This window comes from Pseudogymnoascus verrucosus (assembly GCF_001662655.1).
Source record: "Pseudogymnoascus verrucosus strain UAMH 10579 unplaced genomic scaffold scaffold_72, whole genome shotgun sequence".
Lineage (NCBI taxonomy): Eukaryota > Fungi > Ascomycota > Leotiomycetes > Thelebolales > Thelebolaceae > Pseudogymnoascus > Pseudogymnoascus verrucosus.
This window is the reverse complement of record NW_017263723.1, coordinates 19,671-32,148: the sequence shown is the minus strand read 5'-3', so window position 1 is coordinate 32,148 and position 12,478 is coordinate 19,671. Positions and strand designations below refer to the sequence as shown.

The 12,478-nt window shown below is 46.9% G+C and overlaps 6 protein-coding genes across 6 annotated transcripts; 3 read left to right on the top strand and 3 right to left on the bottom strand.

Moving 5' to 3' along the window:
• Positions 1-13: 13 nt before the first annotated feature.
• On the top strand, positions 14-1,557 carry VE01_09867 (uncharacterized protein). Its single transcript, XM_018279274.2, has 3 exons — positions 14-448; positions 501-1,142; positions 1,199-1,557. The coding sequence occupies exons 1-3, from the start codon at positions 291-293 to the stop codon at positions 1,227-1,229; spliced, it is 831 nt and encodes a 276-aa protein (XP_018125651.1). The 5' UTR covers positions 14-290; the 3' UTR covers positions 1,230-1,557.
• A 136-nt stretch (positions 1,558-1,693) lies between these two features.
• CSN12 (COP9 signalosome (CSN) subunit) lies at positions 1,694-4,363 on the bottom strand. Its single transcript, XM_018279273.2, has 6 exons — positions 3,551-4,363; positions 3,110-3,387; positions 2,837-3,062; positions 2,724-2,785; positions 2,263-2,674; positions 1,694-2,124 (listed from the first exon to the last, which is right to left on the bottom strand). Exons 1-6 carry the CDS (start codon positions 3,848-3,850, stop codon positions 2,041-2,043), a joined length of 1,362 nt encoding a protein of 453 aa, XP_018125650.1. The 5' UTR covers positions 3,851-4,363; the 3' UTR covers positions 1,694-2,040.
• A 134-nt stretch (positions 4,364-4,497) lies between these two features.
• Positions 4,498-5,810, top strand: RPL20 (60S ribosomal protein L18A). Its single transcript, XM_059464105.1, has 5 exons — positions 4,498-4,578; positions 4,639-4,642; positions 5,039-5,223; positions 5,278-5,454; positions 5,511-5,810. Exons 2-5 carry the CDS (start codon positions 4,639-4,641, stop codon positions 5,667-5,669), a joined length of 525 nt encoding a protein of 174 aa, XP_059319267.1. The 5' UTR covers positions 4,498-4,578; the 3' UTR covers positions 5,670-5,810.
• A 277-nt stretch (positions 5,811-6,087) lies between these two features.
• VE01_09864 (uncharacterized protein) lies at positions 6,088-8,304 on the top strand. The gene is made up of 3 exons (XM_018279271.2): positions 6,088-6,553; positions 6,609-7,474; positions 7,721-8,304. The coding sequence occupies exons 1-3, from the start codon at positions 6,349-6,351 to the stop codon at positions 8,054-8,056; spliced, it is 1,407 nt and encodes a 468-aa protein (XP_018125649.1). The 5' UTR covers positions 6,088-6,348; the 3' UTR covers positions 8,057-8,304.
• VE01_09863 (uncharacterized protein) lies at positions 8,129-9,400 on the bottom strand. The gene is made up of 4 exons (XM_018279270.2): positions 8,839-9,400; positions 8,554-8,767; positions 8,266-8,500; positions 8,129-8,210 (listed from the first exon to the last, which is right to left on the bottom strand). The coding sequence occupies exons 1-3, from the start codon at positions 9,345-9,347 to the stop codon at positions 8,411-8,413; spliced, it is 813 nt and encodes a 270-aa protein (XP_018125677.1). The 5' UTR covers positions 9,348-9,400; the 3' UTR covers positions 8,129-8,210; positions 8,266-8,410.
• A 57-nt stretch (positions 9,401-9,457) lies between these two features.
• Positions 9,458-12,447, bottom strand: HRD3 (ERAD-associated protein). The gene is made up of 4 exons (XM_018279269.2): positions 12,257-12,447; positions 12,052-12,204; positions 10,023-11,999; positions 9,458-9,974 (listed from the first exon to the last, which is right to left on the bottom strand). The coding sequence occupies exons 1-4, from the start codon at positions 12,294-12,296 to the stop codon at positions 9,610-9,612; spliced, it is 2,535 nt and encodes an 844-aa protein (XP_018125653.1). The 5' UTR covers positions 12,297-12,447; the 3' UTR covers positions 9,458-9,609.
• Positions 12,448-12,478: the final 31 nt, after the last annotated feature.

Here is a 12,478-nt window from a genome sequence, read left to right as displayed (position 1 = left end):
ACGCCGCGTCTCCCCATTGTTTCCTATAGTAACCTTGGCTGTTGTCCCTGTTGTTCCCCTGAATGAGCATATATAATTCCCCTTCTCCCCTTCTTTCTTCCATTTTCTGTACTATATTATCGACTCCATCCATAGAATATTGACAATATTGACCATATTTGCCTGTTTCATCAAAATTAAACCAGATACACCCTTTGAAGCCGTTTGAATAACTGGATTCTTATCGACTGTGCTTCGACTCGGTCGCTAGGCTACCAACCCGACCGAGACAGCAGTCATAAACCAGAGCCATGTTCACTCGCCGACCGAGTCAGTCAAAAACAGAAAGCTTCTCAAAGAAAGCCGGTCGATCGAAGGGCTCGTTTCGAGAACATGCTGTTTCGAAAACTCGCCATGAGAAGTCGAGAAGGCCTGCTCCAGAAGAGAGAGAAAACCCACGCCTTTCAAGGTAAGCAGCATTCCATCAATTTCATCTCATTTTGTGGCTAATTCCATCAAAGCACAATAACCTCCCCGATAATCACGTTGATCGTGGGTCGAGAGCAACGGATTTTTGCTGCTCACGAAGATGTCTTGAGCCTGTCGCCTTTCTTTCAACAAGCCTGCCGAGGCCAGTTCATGGAGGCTCAAAGCAAACGAATTACATTACCCGATGAAGAACCCGAGATTTTCTCGTCGGTTCTCGAATATCTATACAAAGGGGATTACTATCCCCGCCTTGCGTTCAACAAACGCAGGAATACCTGGGAGCTCGAGCAAAGCCAAGAGGCTGGAGCACCAGCGATGGAATCAACAGTGTACCACCATGGAATAGAAGGTGAAGTTTTGAAGGATACCGTTATATACTGCACGGCAGAGAAGTATGGACTTGAAGAGTTGAAGAAGGTAGCTTTGCGCAAGCAAGGCCTCCAGTCTGGCATTCAGTGCAGCACCATCCTCGCATCGGCACGTTATGCCTATGCCAATACCCCGGATACGGATTCAAAGCTACGAGCCCATTATCTGGCATTAATTATTAGAAGCCGTGGGACGTTCAAGCGAAGTGGAACAATGCAACTAGAGATGCATTCGGGTGGAAGCCAACTGTTTTTTGATCTCTTCGTCGCTCTTTGCAACCACGTCGACGACATTGCCAGCGCTGCGTATGTTTCTCTTTCCGAGTGTGTCACTCACAGACATATCTAACGTCAGTGTATAGGAACTCGCCACGCAGTGTTCGACACATGTAGACAACGTCTTTGGGGCGTTACGGATCTCTTCATTTCTCGACTTTCATTAACCGATTTTGTGACAAAAAGTGTGTCTTGATAGTTTTATGGGGCGTTTTGGGAAAGTGTACAAATACTCTTCTTAGTTGCTTGAGGCTTGGTGCCTCGCGATACCTATGACCGTTTGTTTTGTTGGTTAGTTGCAGCTGAAGGGACCATCTCCTGTTTTGAGTATGGGACAATCCAAATTGAATGTATTATTTATGACTCAACATTCGGAAACGTTAAGAGTCGGCCATGAGGACTGAACCCTTGGGCATAGATAGATACACAGTCGTTGTTTACTGAGAGTTCTTCCCCATACGTGCTGTGCATGGTTGAAGGCAACATGTGATGGTGAACTTTACTCCACTATTCCGTGTATGCTTCTCGAACTGCCCCTACGGTAAAATATTTCTTGCTGCAAATGATGATTCCATTGGATTATCCCTTGCAATCTATGGCCTAATATGTTTATGGGATGCATGTTTTAGCCATTAACACTCACCCCGGAGATAACCAAGCAACACCATATGATACCTGCTTAATGCATTATTGACCATCATAATCTGCAGCCGTGCCAGTATCCCAGTATACAAAGCAGCTAATCCCATTCCGATGGCATTCGTCGGTAGCAAATTTAGTTATTGGCACACGTGCCAGCAGACCTTGGGTTTATTTCAGAAGTCCATAAGTAGAACCAATCCAGTTCTATCCCGCGGACAACGTTTGGCGATAAGGATATCGCCCATTTCTCCTTTCTGTCTCTCGCGACCAATTCTTTGTAGCCACTTCATATGCCCGTCCCTGGGAACGCGCCGCCTTTGCTCAAAACGACGATTCCGCGCTCTCGGGCGATATATCCTTTCATAAGGTTCTATTGTAATAGTGTTAGTAATTTCGCTATTTATGGAGTCGTGAAGGAAGGCAAGTGATGGGCCTGCGTTGAAAAATCTACAAATAGATGTCCCAAAAGGCTCCGACGTCTGGCACATCCTTCGGTTGGAGCACTGACCTTGTATATAATATTTGCCAGTAAACATTCGACTTCATCGTCATCTAGCTTCTCTTTGTTTCCGATACTGATCGCTGCGCTGAATTCTGCGACAGTAACACGAGTCCGCCTCACTGGGACAGAGCTTTTGTCGTTGGGTTCTTCAAACCCACCCGCAACGAATACCTTCCGCAAGAGGTTTCGCAGTGCAATATCCCTGCCTCGTTCGAGAGTTAGGTATATACGACGCTTGACAAACTCGTCTTCCCCTGCTGCAAGCGCATTATCAAACCCGGTCAAGTCGCCACGCTTAATGCATCGAGAAAGCGGTAAAAATAGTTCTTGGAGGCGTGGGTAAGGGGCGAGCAGTGTTTCGCTTGGGAGGGTGTGCGTAGTAAGAAGGTGGCAAGGTATAAGATATGTCAAAATGAGTCTTGTGCAAAGTCAGTAACCATATAATAAGCAACTGGTTAAGTTCTCACTCCTTGTTCCGGGTGGATTGCTTGTGGCACAATTCCCACGCTTGTGTCAGAAAAGCTTCTGCCTAAGATCCTTGTTAGATATGCTCAACCATATAAGGAATGGGATCAAGTACCTGTTTGTAGTCTTCTTCTAGAAACTGAATGACGCCCATGTAATACTTAAACGTTACTTGATGGGATTTCGGGAAAGACTCGACATCCGGTATATCACCTCGGGAAGCCTGGAGGGCTCTGATGATGTTCTTAGACAATGCCACGGAGTTAAGTTTAAAGTAGGTCTTAAACAGAAGGTTGACGATATTATAGATGCCCCATTTGCGTGAATCTTCGAGAGGGGCCCTAACAAAGATTAGAAACCACCGGTGATAAATTTGGAGATGCTGTACCTATCGCTAACGCATAACTGGAACATCCGATTCAAGACTCGAGCCGCATCCTCGAGTTTTTCGTTCTTTCCGGTATCTGGATTGAAGTCGTCTTGGAAGTCCATGGCCTTGTCCGTGTTACCGCCTGCAGCATCGGCTTTTATGGCAAATATCCGCAAGTATTTTCCACTGATGTAGAGGCACGGAATTGTCCATGCTTCAAAACATCCGGTACTATATCCACGAATGATCGCGTTCGTCATCTCCTTCCAAGTCTCATAGACAGCGACCCAGTTGACCTGTCAAAAGTTAGTTAATCAACCTTATAACTCGTGATAGCTATGAATAGCGGCCTCGCAGAATCAATTCCGCAGCGTGTATGGTGTTGTGACGACAACATAGGCACGCTTTGCTTTTTTAAAAAGGAAGTTTGAGACCAGGACATGCGGAAATATTTCTGACCGGTGAATTGGTTTTCTGGGCATCTTCAGCCTTTATGATCTCACCAACAGCTGTCCAATAACCAGTATAGACATCGACCCATGCCTTTCCTTCCTCGGTGGAAAGTCTGAGAGTAGACTGTCTATCATACAACACATTGTATTGGATGTCACTTTTGACATTCGCGGCATTGGTGCTGTTGAAGAAACTATGCAAGCGCCCGGGTTCTTCAGAGTGTGAAATTGGTAGGAGGGTATCAGACAGCTGGTATCCGTTACCAGCAATGTGGGCCTCTCGGAAGTTTTTGAAAATAGACTCCATTTCAATCGTTGCTTATTGTCATCTGGGTGTTTCGTCTGGACCACACTCAGATTTGTAAGACAGGGACCAAAGCCTGGTATGTCTCCCAACAAGGGAAGTTCTGTCGATTGGTTGTGAAGATACGACGTAGACAATGGATTTCAAAACAGAAGTGTTTAGAAGTTGGCACCCGATCTATCTGGCTTCGTCTTTGGCTTCTCAAACAGCCACGAGAAACAGCAGGCGAAAGTGTAATGTAAAGATGGTTCAGTCTTCCCAGCAGGTCAATGTGAACAAAGTGGGATGCTACTTCGAATGCAAACAGTCAGTCAATATCACGTGCCGTAAACCGTGCCAAGCCGTTGTCCCTCACAGCGTCAGTGGTCGTCAAAACGGTTAATCCTGACAAAATAAAACCTATATACTGTAAAGTAACCTCGTCAGAGTTATCTTTAGATTGGGACCCAAAAATAATACTATTTTCATCCAGTGTCGGCGTCTTACAGTATCAAAAACAGGGACCACCTTTCGTTGAAGGCACTAATAAGGTTCACAATATTATTCGCTCAAGGGTCTACACCCACAAGGGCTGCCGCTTCTTGCGGCTAATTTCGCGCCTGTCGCTTGTAGCTTGTTTCGCTTGTGTTGTGCACATCACGTGGGGAATATTCGCTTAATCTTCCCACAAACCTTTTCGAGGATTTCCGAACAACCCACATAACGACAACAATCTCGGCCAGCACTTCAAGGTCAGTTTCCAGGCATATCCAGAGTCGATAATCAAAGAATTTGCGCTGACAGACTTACAGATGGGTAAGCAACGATTTTTATTTCTCAATTCCACTACCTAGGACACCATCGGACCAACAACAACTCGACGACAAATTCTTGACATGGCGCACAATTTGAGCAACAAGAGCGGGAATCAAAGGCCAGACATGAATGAGAGTTCTATGAAAAGATCCTAGGAATTGTTGGATGCCCACTGGATATTGTTGCGAAATTACTTGCGGATTTGGAAGCAGAATCTACGTCTACTCGTGGACGACTGTCGACGTTCGCAGCGCCCAATACGTGAGAGTTCACGGGTTGGCCTGTGTTTTCTAGGAACAGCGCGAATCGCCATGTCAAGAATGGAGTTGTCGATGCCACCGAGTTGCCAACAACGTTGCTCAGCCAAAGTACCAGGCTAACTAGATTTCAATACAGGTCGCCTCACAGAATACCAGGTCATCGGCCGCCATCTGCCCACCGAGGCAAACCCAGCGCCAAAGCTGTACCGCATGCGCATATTTGCGCCTAACACTGTGGTCGCCAAGTCCCGCTTCTGGTACTTCTTGATGAAGCTCCGCAAGGTCAAGAAGGCCAACGGTGAGATCGTCAGCTTGAACGTGGTATGTTCAACTTATTTGCATGAGATATTCCATATGATTAACCCGAAATTGTAGATCCACGAGAAGCGCCCTCTCAAGGTCAAGAACTTCGGTATCTGGATCCGTTACGATTCTCGTTCCGGTACCCACAACATGTACAAGGAGTACCGTGAGATGTCGAGAACAGATGCTGTTGAGGCTCTCTACCAGGATATGGCCGCGAGGCACAGATCTCGTTTCCGCTCCATTCACGTAAGTCTCTGCTTGTAACTAAGATTTGCCCAGTCATGCTTACGAAATTTGTGTAGATTCTCAAGGTCATTGAGCTTGAGAAGACCGACGACGTCAAGCGCCCTTACATCAAGCAACTTCTCACCAAGAACCTCAAATTCCCTCTTCCTCACCGCGTTTCCAAGGCAGCTGGCACCAAGCTGTTCACCAGCAAGCGACCATCCACTTTCTACTAAAGGAGCAATACCGGAAGGAGGGCTGGATCGGGATATATTGAGATGGTCTTTCAATGCAAACCAGTTGTCATTCTAGCTTTCGCGTTAAATACAGATCTCGAGGCTCGATCCACGATGGGACAATGAAACATTTGAAAGTACTTCGGTCGTATATAATGACAGTGATGTCCAACTCATATGTGGTTATGAAAGTGATGTTCAACTCATATGTCACGTCAAGAGATGTCCTCGCGTTTCTATGTTTTCACTTGAAACTACGAACAATACCTCTGGCAATAAATGCATTATAATGTAACCCTTGTTTGTGCTAAGTAATGCAGTAGTATGTCGGAACGTGAATTGGCAATGGTGCCAGCCATTGGTGTTGATGTGTGCACTTCATTGTAAACCTCGAACGAACTCACGTGATGGCGAACATAGCAAACAAACTACCTATGCTTCCTTCCATTCTCAGCTCATCGACTCAAGCTATCGTTCGAGAGATTGAATTGCAAAGTGATGAAATTGCTGCTCGCTATTTGACAACCAGCATATTACCCCATAGTCTCCTGAATTGACCTGGCGTCTCAGCTACAATCCTTTTCAGCAGCCTCACTTCGACGCCAACAGTGAATATCTAATCCAGACGACTTGCTGGTACATGTAGTAAACCGGCCTACCATCTGCTCATCCCGGCATCATGGGTGTCTTGGAACTCCTAGAAAAGAATCGGACCGAGGCACGAGAGCGTCGTATGGCCCTCATTGCGGCTGAAGATGCAGTCGCCGCCGCCGTGAAGAAAGAGTATAGCCAAACCCAAGCTGTTGAGCCAACGCAGGACTCGTTGCGGCAGATAAAATCCACATTCTCGGGTTTAAAGCCCGCGAAAAGGAGGAAAATTACTGGTAAATGAATAATGCCCAATGGCTGACCAAGGATTCCAAGTTAACAACGCGACAGGTTCGTTGAACGACAAGGTTTCCGAGTCCCCAGCCAGTACGAGCGTACTGGGCAGACTCTCCGCCTCGCCTGGTTCAGAGGACGCTGTATTGAACGTCAAAATTACCGAGTCTTCAACCAGCCTGGACGTGCTAGGCACACTCTCCGCCCCGCCTGATTCCAAGGATGATGTAAGATATGGCCCCGGCCGAAAGGCTCCTAGGAAGAAGGCAATTGCTTCATATACAAACAAGCAGACGGTCGACACACGTATCCGGTCTTCCGAGTGGTATGAAAAAATAGACATGAGGGAGAAATACTCTCGTGGAGACTTGCAATTGGTGGCATATCTTCGTACACTGTGTCAAAACTCTGTTGCTGCTAGAGACGATGGTGAGCGGAAGAAAATAACTGCAGAGATCCGTACGAAACTTCACGAAATGGAGTTTTTTCAATGCGTTAGCGGTATAATAATCAAGAAGTCGAGGATCTTGGAGGATGACGGATTACCTCGGATATTTGCTAACCAAGATGGCGTCGACTTTCCTTTTGACCTGCGTGCGGACGCAAAGGCATTATATCTTCGCTGGATTGTAGGAGATTTGGATTCTCACCTCCTACGGGGTATAACAACTGAAAAAGGTCGGCTGGAAAGTGGTATGAAGCGTACCTCACACAAGCTTGATAAGAAATATACCATGAAGAAGTCAGCAAATGTAGTTGGAGAAAACTGTCTTGTCAATGGCCAATGGTGGCCAAACCGCATCTGTGCTCTCAGGGATGGTGCTCATGGTGAGCAGGAAGCTGGCATTCATGGGCAGGTGGGAAAAGGAACCTACTCGGTGGTTGTGGCGCAAGGCGGCTATGCGGACGAAGACAAAGAAATGGTATGTTTCCCCATCTATTAGTTCTTCAATTCCTATATGAGTCATATCCATCTTTAATCCCTGTAGGGGTTATACCTATCTTCAGTTCTTTGGGAGTTATACTTATCTGCGGTTCTTTTGAGAGTTATACTTATCTTCAGTTCTTTTGGGAGTTAAATTCTATGTTCGGTTCCTTTACGGGTCATGCATACCTTTAATTCCCACAGGAGCTATACCTGATACCAAATACTAATATCCATACTCTAGGCTATTGAATACTGTGGCACGCAAAGCGAAAATTCGATTCCGACGAAGAACACCAAGCTTTTGTTGGAATCCTACGAATCAGAACAGCCTCTTCGAGTCCTCCGAGCAGAAAATAAGAACTCCAAATTCGCACCGACGAAGGGAATACGATATGATGGACTCTACACTGTCGTGGAATATACCATTCTAGACGCGAGCACTGCTATGTATCGATTCTCCCTTCGCCGCTGCAAAGACCAAGATCCGATACGTTACAGGGGCCCGGAGGCCAGGCCAACAAACCAAGAACTCCAACAATATGCCCTCATCAGAGAAAGCCTGGGAATGACGGCGTAGGGATGTTTATTGCTGTTACAGTACGATTGGGTGCTTTCAGAATGTGATACTACGGGCTGTACGTTGCGTGACCCGAGAGTGGGCTGTACTTTATTAACTTGCTCCGCTGCATGAATTTCTCCTATTGACGGAGTGCATGATACCAATAGATTATCTTTTATACGAATCAGCTCTGCGGCACGGAATTCTCTTATTTATATAATGCTTACATAGACCATGCAATTCAACGCGAGAGCTTTACACCCCATATTCTTTATCTTTGTTAGGCTGGAAAGTATGGCACATATGTGCTATTGGTAACTATGGTAGAAGCTCATGGCTATTGAGAGCTGACTATTCCCGCGTTTGGCATTGTTAATCTATCCACATCTGATGTTCTTTGCTGTAGCCGATCACCTCGAGCTCAACATTCAGCGACCTCAGCATCATCGACATCGTAAACTCCTAAAAGCAAACTGTTACCCATATTCGTCACTATCCCCATCATTCAGACTTACCTTGTCATTCAAATCCTCAGCATCATCATTTCCCCCACGTGCCTCCCTCTCATTATGCGTCTCCAACTCGATGTTGGCTCCTGTATCTGTGTCGCTCCTTCCATCGTTGTCATCCATTTCACCACGGGAGTCTTGCTCAAACCCGGCATTAAACTCATTTCGAAACTCCTGCTGTTTTTCTTGCATCTCTTTCCAAGCCTGTGGACCTCCCATTCTATAACAAATCATTACCAACTCCATTCATGACTTGAGTTATGAGCTTGGCATTTGGAGCTCATCACATACCTGTTTATCTTGTCCTTGGCACTGCCAAAGAGCTCATCTGCTGCTTGACGGCTGGCTGATTTCCATCGTTCTATCAGGCGCAGAAGCTCGCCATCCACTTCCCCACTACCCGACCCGGCACCCGGTGAACCACGCTCGATTTTGTGTGCTTGCTCACATAGGTGTAGTTCTTCTGCCAAGCTGTGTAGTTTGTTCTTTAGTTGGCGCTGGGCCTTCACAAGTGCCGCAATTTCCAATTGGGTGTCTGAGGTGTCTGAGGGCCTTGATGAAAGATTGACGCCTTGTTGCCTCTTGGATGGGAACGATGGAGAATTCCGTGCTCTTGGGGTATGGGAGACCTTCCGTGGAGAGGCTGTTTGGTCAAGTTGTGTTCTGCCAAGGTCACTGGGCTGGTCCTGAGAATCTCTGTTTGGCTTTCCTGCTGTGCCTCGAAACGGAGATCGAAACGGTCTTGATAACGCAGCTGCAGTAGAGTCTGCGCGGCGTCGCTTTGCGTCTTGCGCAGACATGGCGATAATTACTGGGGAGTGTCCACAGGTTTACTTTGTGGAGGACATTTTTTTACGGAGGGATTGAAACAAACACGGTGAGGTGCGCGAGCGAACTCCCGCCATAATCACTCGCTTCACCTCACAGTCATTTTTTACCACATACATAATAACTTCTTTATTTAATATGGAATACAGTAATTGTGAAGCCATCCACCAATTGCAGGATGCAGAATAGAGCTTCAATAATCAAACAACTAGAGCTCTTCTTTCTCAACCATCCTCAGTGGCCTACTCCTCCTGCGGCCCACTGTGCAAATGCAGGATCACCGTTTCTAGGGAACACGCCCTGGTCTGGTTGTGCTTGCTGTCCGCCAACAGGTTGATTCCCTTGGTCATTCTGCCTATGAGCCAGCTGTCGCTGTTGCCGATAGTATATAAGCCAAACAAGTGCACCTGCCAACGCGATTATAATGAAACTCTCGACTATACCATCCTCAATGACATCATCATACATCCCATCATCAGCCCCATATGTTGGATCATCGCGATGAAGTAGATCGTCTTCTTCATAATCCATGTATTGGAGGCGGTCATCTTCCATGAAATTGTTAATCCATTCAGAAAAGGACCACTGTTTAGAGGGCGCTAATGGTTGTAAGCATCAAATAAATAAATAAAAGTATTGGAACTTACCAGGTTCATATCGTATCGAGTTGATCCTTCCGTGAGTCAACGTGTTCCATGCACTTCTCAAACGAAGCTTCAATAAGCTGAGCGTAACTGGAAAGTATGCTTCATCATTTGTTTCCAGTGCTTCATCGTAGAATCGTTTTGCGAGATGAAAGTCCTGTATCAATCCGATGCCATTCTCGTGCATCCACCCTAGATTGTAGAGAGCTTGAGCACTTTGATGAAATTCGGAAGCCGCAGTGTAACATGCAGCGGCTTTCTCCATGTCAGGCTCGGAGCCAATGCCATTAAGGTAATAGTCGCCCATCTTGACCATGGAGTCAATGTTATTTTGTTTTGCAGACCGGGTCCAGTAGACCAAAGCCAGGCCTGGGTTTTCAAGCAGCATTGATCTCGGCTTGGAAATTGGGGAGAGGGTTGACAGTTTCAGAATGGAATTTTCCTGGTCGAGGAGATATGCCACATTCGCCTGGCCTCTCTCATAGCCTTGTTCTGCCGTCATCATATAGTCAAGAAGAGCCAATTCTCGATCGCCATTTGCGTAAGCTTCGTTTGCTTCGGCAAATGAAGAAAGTAACGGCTCTGCCTTTTCACAAACGGTCTTGTAGTAGGCGGCTGCGAGGCCGCAAGAGCGATCCCGGCCTATGCCAAAGTTCGCAATTTCGGCGAGGTAGTAGTAAGCTTCGATATTACCATATCTCGCTGCTAGTTCAAAGTAGCTTCTGGCAATTTGAACATCCTCAGTCCGTCCCTGATCCAAGTGCAACTTGCCAAGGTTAACTTGAGCTGGGGCGTAATCCTGGTCAGCAGCCGCTCTAAATAAATCCGCGGCCTTAGGTGCATCCTTGGAAACCTTCAGGCCATGAAGATACATCAAGCCTAAACCGTTTGCTGACCCTGCGTCCCCTCCAGTGATTCCTCGCCGGAACCAGTGTAGTGCCTTATCATAGTTTATATCGACGCCCTCCCCCCTCATATACATCCGGCCGAGATAGCCAGCGGCGTTGCAAGCAAACTTCTCGATATCAGGCTTATCCGTAGTATCCACTTTAGTCCCGTCTCGTTTCCAATATTGCCCGACGACAGCCTGGAAATATTTTCGTGCCGCCTTCACGTCGCGGTTGAGACCCTTCTGGCCATTATAGTGTATGCGACCCAAACTGAATGTAGCTTTGAAGTCGCCCTTTCCAGACATCAAATCGAGATACTCGAGGACATCGTCTAACGCTGCATGGGCACCCAGTCCTCCATCCCCACGCTGCGAGTTCATGCCTGCACTGGACGCGCTCGCACCTTCGCCATAGACTCCTCCATCATCATCTGCAAGGCTGTAGGAGTCTGAGACCCAAGTCTTCCCCCCTGGTTCATCGGATCGATACCAGGCAATTGCCTTGTCAGCCACTTTCTTATAATAAGTAACCGCTTCATCGCAATTACGTGAAGTTCCGATTCCATTTTGATAGCGAAATGCAACCGTCATTTCTGATTTACTATGACCGGCCTGAGCCGCAAATGTATGATGCAGTAAGGCTTTGGCTGGATCCCGTTGTACAACTCCACCAACGCCAGTTGCGTACATAAATCCGATCATATGTTGTGCTGAGCTATTGCCCGAGAGAGTCGCAAGCTGTGAATACCTCTGGAATGATTCTGTGAGGTTCTTCGGATAAGAGAAATTGCCGTAGAAGCTCATCTGCGCCAGAAGATATATGGCATCGGAATTGTTGTACTTCGCGGACTCGCGGAGTAAAGCCACGCCATCTGACAGGGGACCAGTCAGGGTCTGCCCGCCATCCTTCCCTTTAGCCTCTTGATCGGATGTCCCCTGATCAGTTGGAGGCGCGCCGACGTATAGTTGTGATATTAATTCGGCAACGTAGTAAAGGGCGGTACTAGGAAATCGAGATGTCTTGAGAGAAGCATATCGGCTGTTCCCTTTCTCCAGTGGTTCCAAGAAGGACAATGCTTCCCCGACGAGACCTACGAACTCTGTGGTTAATAAATATTATCAAAGTAATTGAAGAAATCGCACCTTGATAGTACTCTGTGCCATGCTCGCCGTGTTCGTTTTGGGGGGCTGAATGAGCAGCTGGAGGCGAATCGCTGTTCGAACTGAGGTCATTGGTTTCGGCATGGACGTTTGCCGGTTGAACATGAGCTGTAACATATAATACCTGTAGAAGTACTGCATCTTGTCAGTGAGTGGCTGGTGTTGCTGCTGGGCAATTACGACGTACATATGATGAACGGCATGCGCCGTTGGCAGTATCCCTTCATGTTGCAAGCTCCCTGATGTAGCTTCTAATCATTCACCAACGAGGTCATCCCGCAGTACTGAACGACTCAAAATGCATCACAGCATGTAGATTCAGTTGTGTCATGCCAACAACTTATATGTTCGTGGCGATAATGAAGCATTCTGCCGAACTGCAGCAGCACACGATCTGTTCCAAGTCCAA

Bases quoted from the DNA above. Each gene is read 5' to 3' on its own strand.
- VE01_09867 (XM_018279274.2), top strand. From the start codon at position 291: ATGTTCACTCGCCGACCGAGTCAGTCAAAAACAGAAAGCTTCTCAAAG. The intron at 449-500 runs GTAAGCAGCATT...ATTCCATCAAAG, and splicing joins GAAAACCCACGCCTTTCAAG to CACAATAACCTCCCCGATAA. The intron at 1,143-1,198 runs GTATGTTTCTCT...GTCAGTGTATAG, and splicing joins GACGACATTGCCAGCGCTGC to GAACTCGCCACGCAGTGTTC.
- CSN12 (XM_018279273.2), bottom strand. From the start codon at position 3,850: ATGGAGTCTATTTTCAAAAACTTCCGAGAGGCCCACATTGCTGGTAAC. The intron at 2,786-2,836 runs GTACTTGATCCC...CAAGGATCTTAG, and splicing joins TAGAAGAAGACTACAAACAG to GCAGAAGCTTTTCTGACACA. The intron at 2,675-2,723 runs GTGAGAACTTAA...ACTTTGCACAAG, and splicing joins CAATCCACCCGGAACAAGGA to ACTCATTTTGACATATCTTA.
- RPL20 (XM_059464105.1), top strand. The intron at 5,224-5,277 runs GTATGTTCAACT...CCGAAATTGTAG, and splicing joins AGATCGTCAGCTTGAACGTG to ATCCACGAGAAGCGCCCTCT. The intron at 5,455-5,510 runs GTAAGTCTCTGC...AAATTTGTGTAG, and splicing joins CTCGTTTCCGCTCCATTCAC to ATTCTCAAGGTCATTGAGCT.
- VE01_09864 (XM_018279271.2), top strand. From the start codon at position 6,349: ATGGGTGTCTTGGAACTCCTAGAAAAGAATCGGACCGAGGCACGAGAG. The intron at 6,554-6,608 runs GTAAATGAATAA...ACAACGCGACAG, and splicing joins GAAAAGGAGGAAAATTACTG to GTTCGTTGAACGACAAGGTT. The intron at 7,475-7,720 runs GTATGTTTCCCC...TCCATACTCTAG, and splicing joins CGGACGAAGACAAAGAAATG to GCTATTGAATACTGTGGCAC.
- VE01_09863 (XM_018279270.2), bottom strand. From the start codon at position 9,347: ATGTCTGCGCAAGACGCAAAGCGACGCCGCGCAGACTCTACTGCAGCT. The intron at 8,768-8,838 runs GTATGTGATGAG...GATTTGTTATAG, and splicing joins GCCAAGGACAAGATAAACAG to AATGGGAGGTCCACAGGCTT. The intron at 8,501-8,553 runs GTAAGTCTGAAT...GTTTGCTTTTAG, and splicing joins CTGAGGATTTGAATGACAAG to GAGTTTACGATGTCGATGAT.
- HRD3 (XM_018279269.2), bottom strand. From the start codon at position 12,296: ATGAAGGGATACTGCCAACGGCGCATGCCGTTCATCATAT. The intron at 12,205-12,256 runs GTACGTCGTAAT...GACAAGATGCAG, and splicing joins GCGCATGCCGTTCATCATAT to TACTTCTACAGGTATTATAT. The intron at 9,975-10,022 runs GTAAGTTCCAAT...TACAACCATTAG, and splicing joins CTCGATACGATATGAACCTG to CGCCCTCTAAACAGTGGTCC.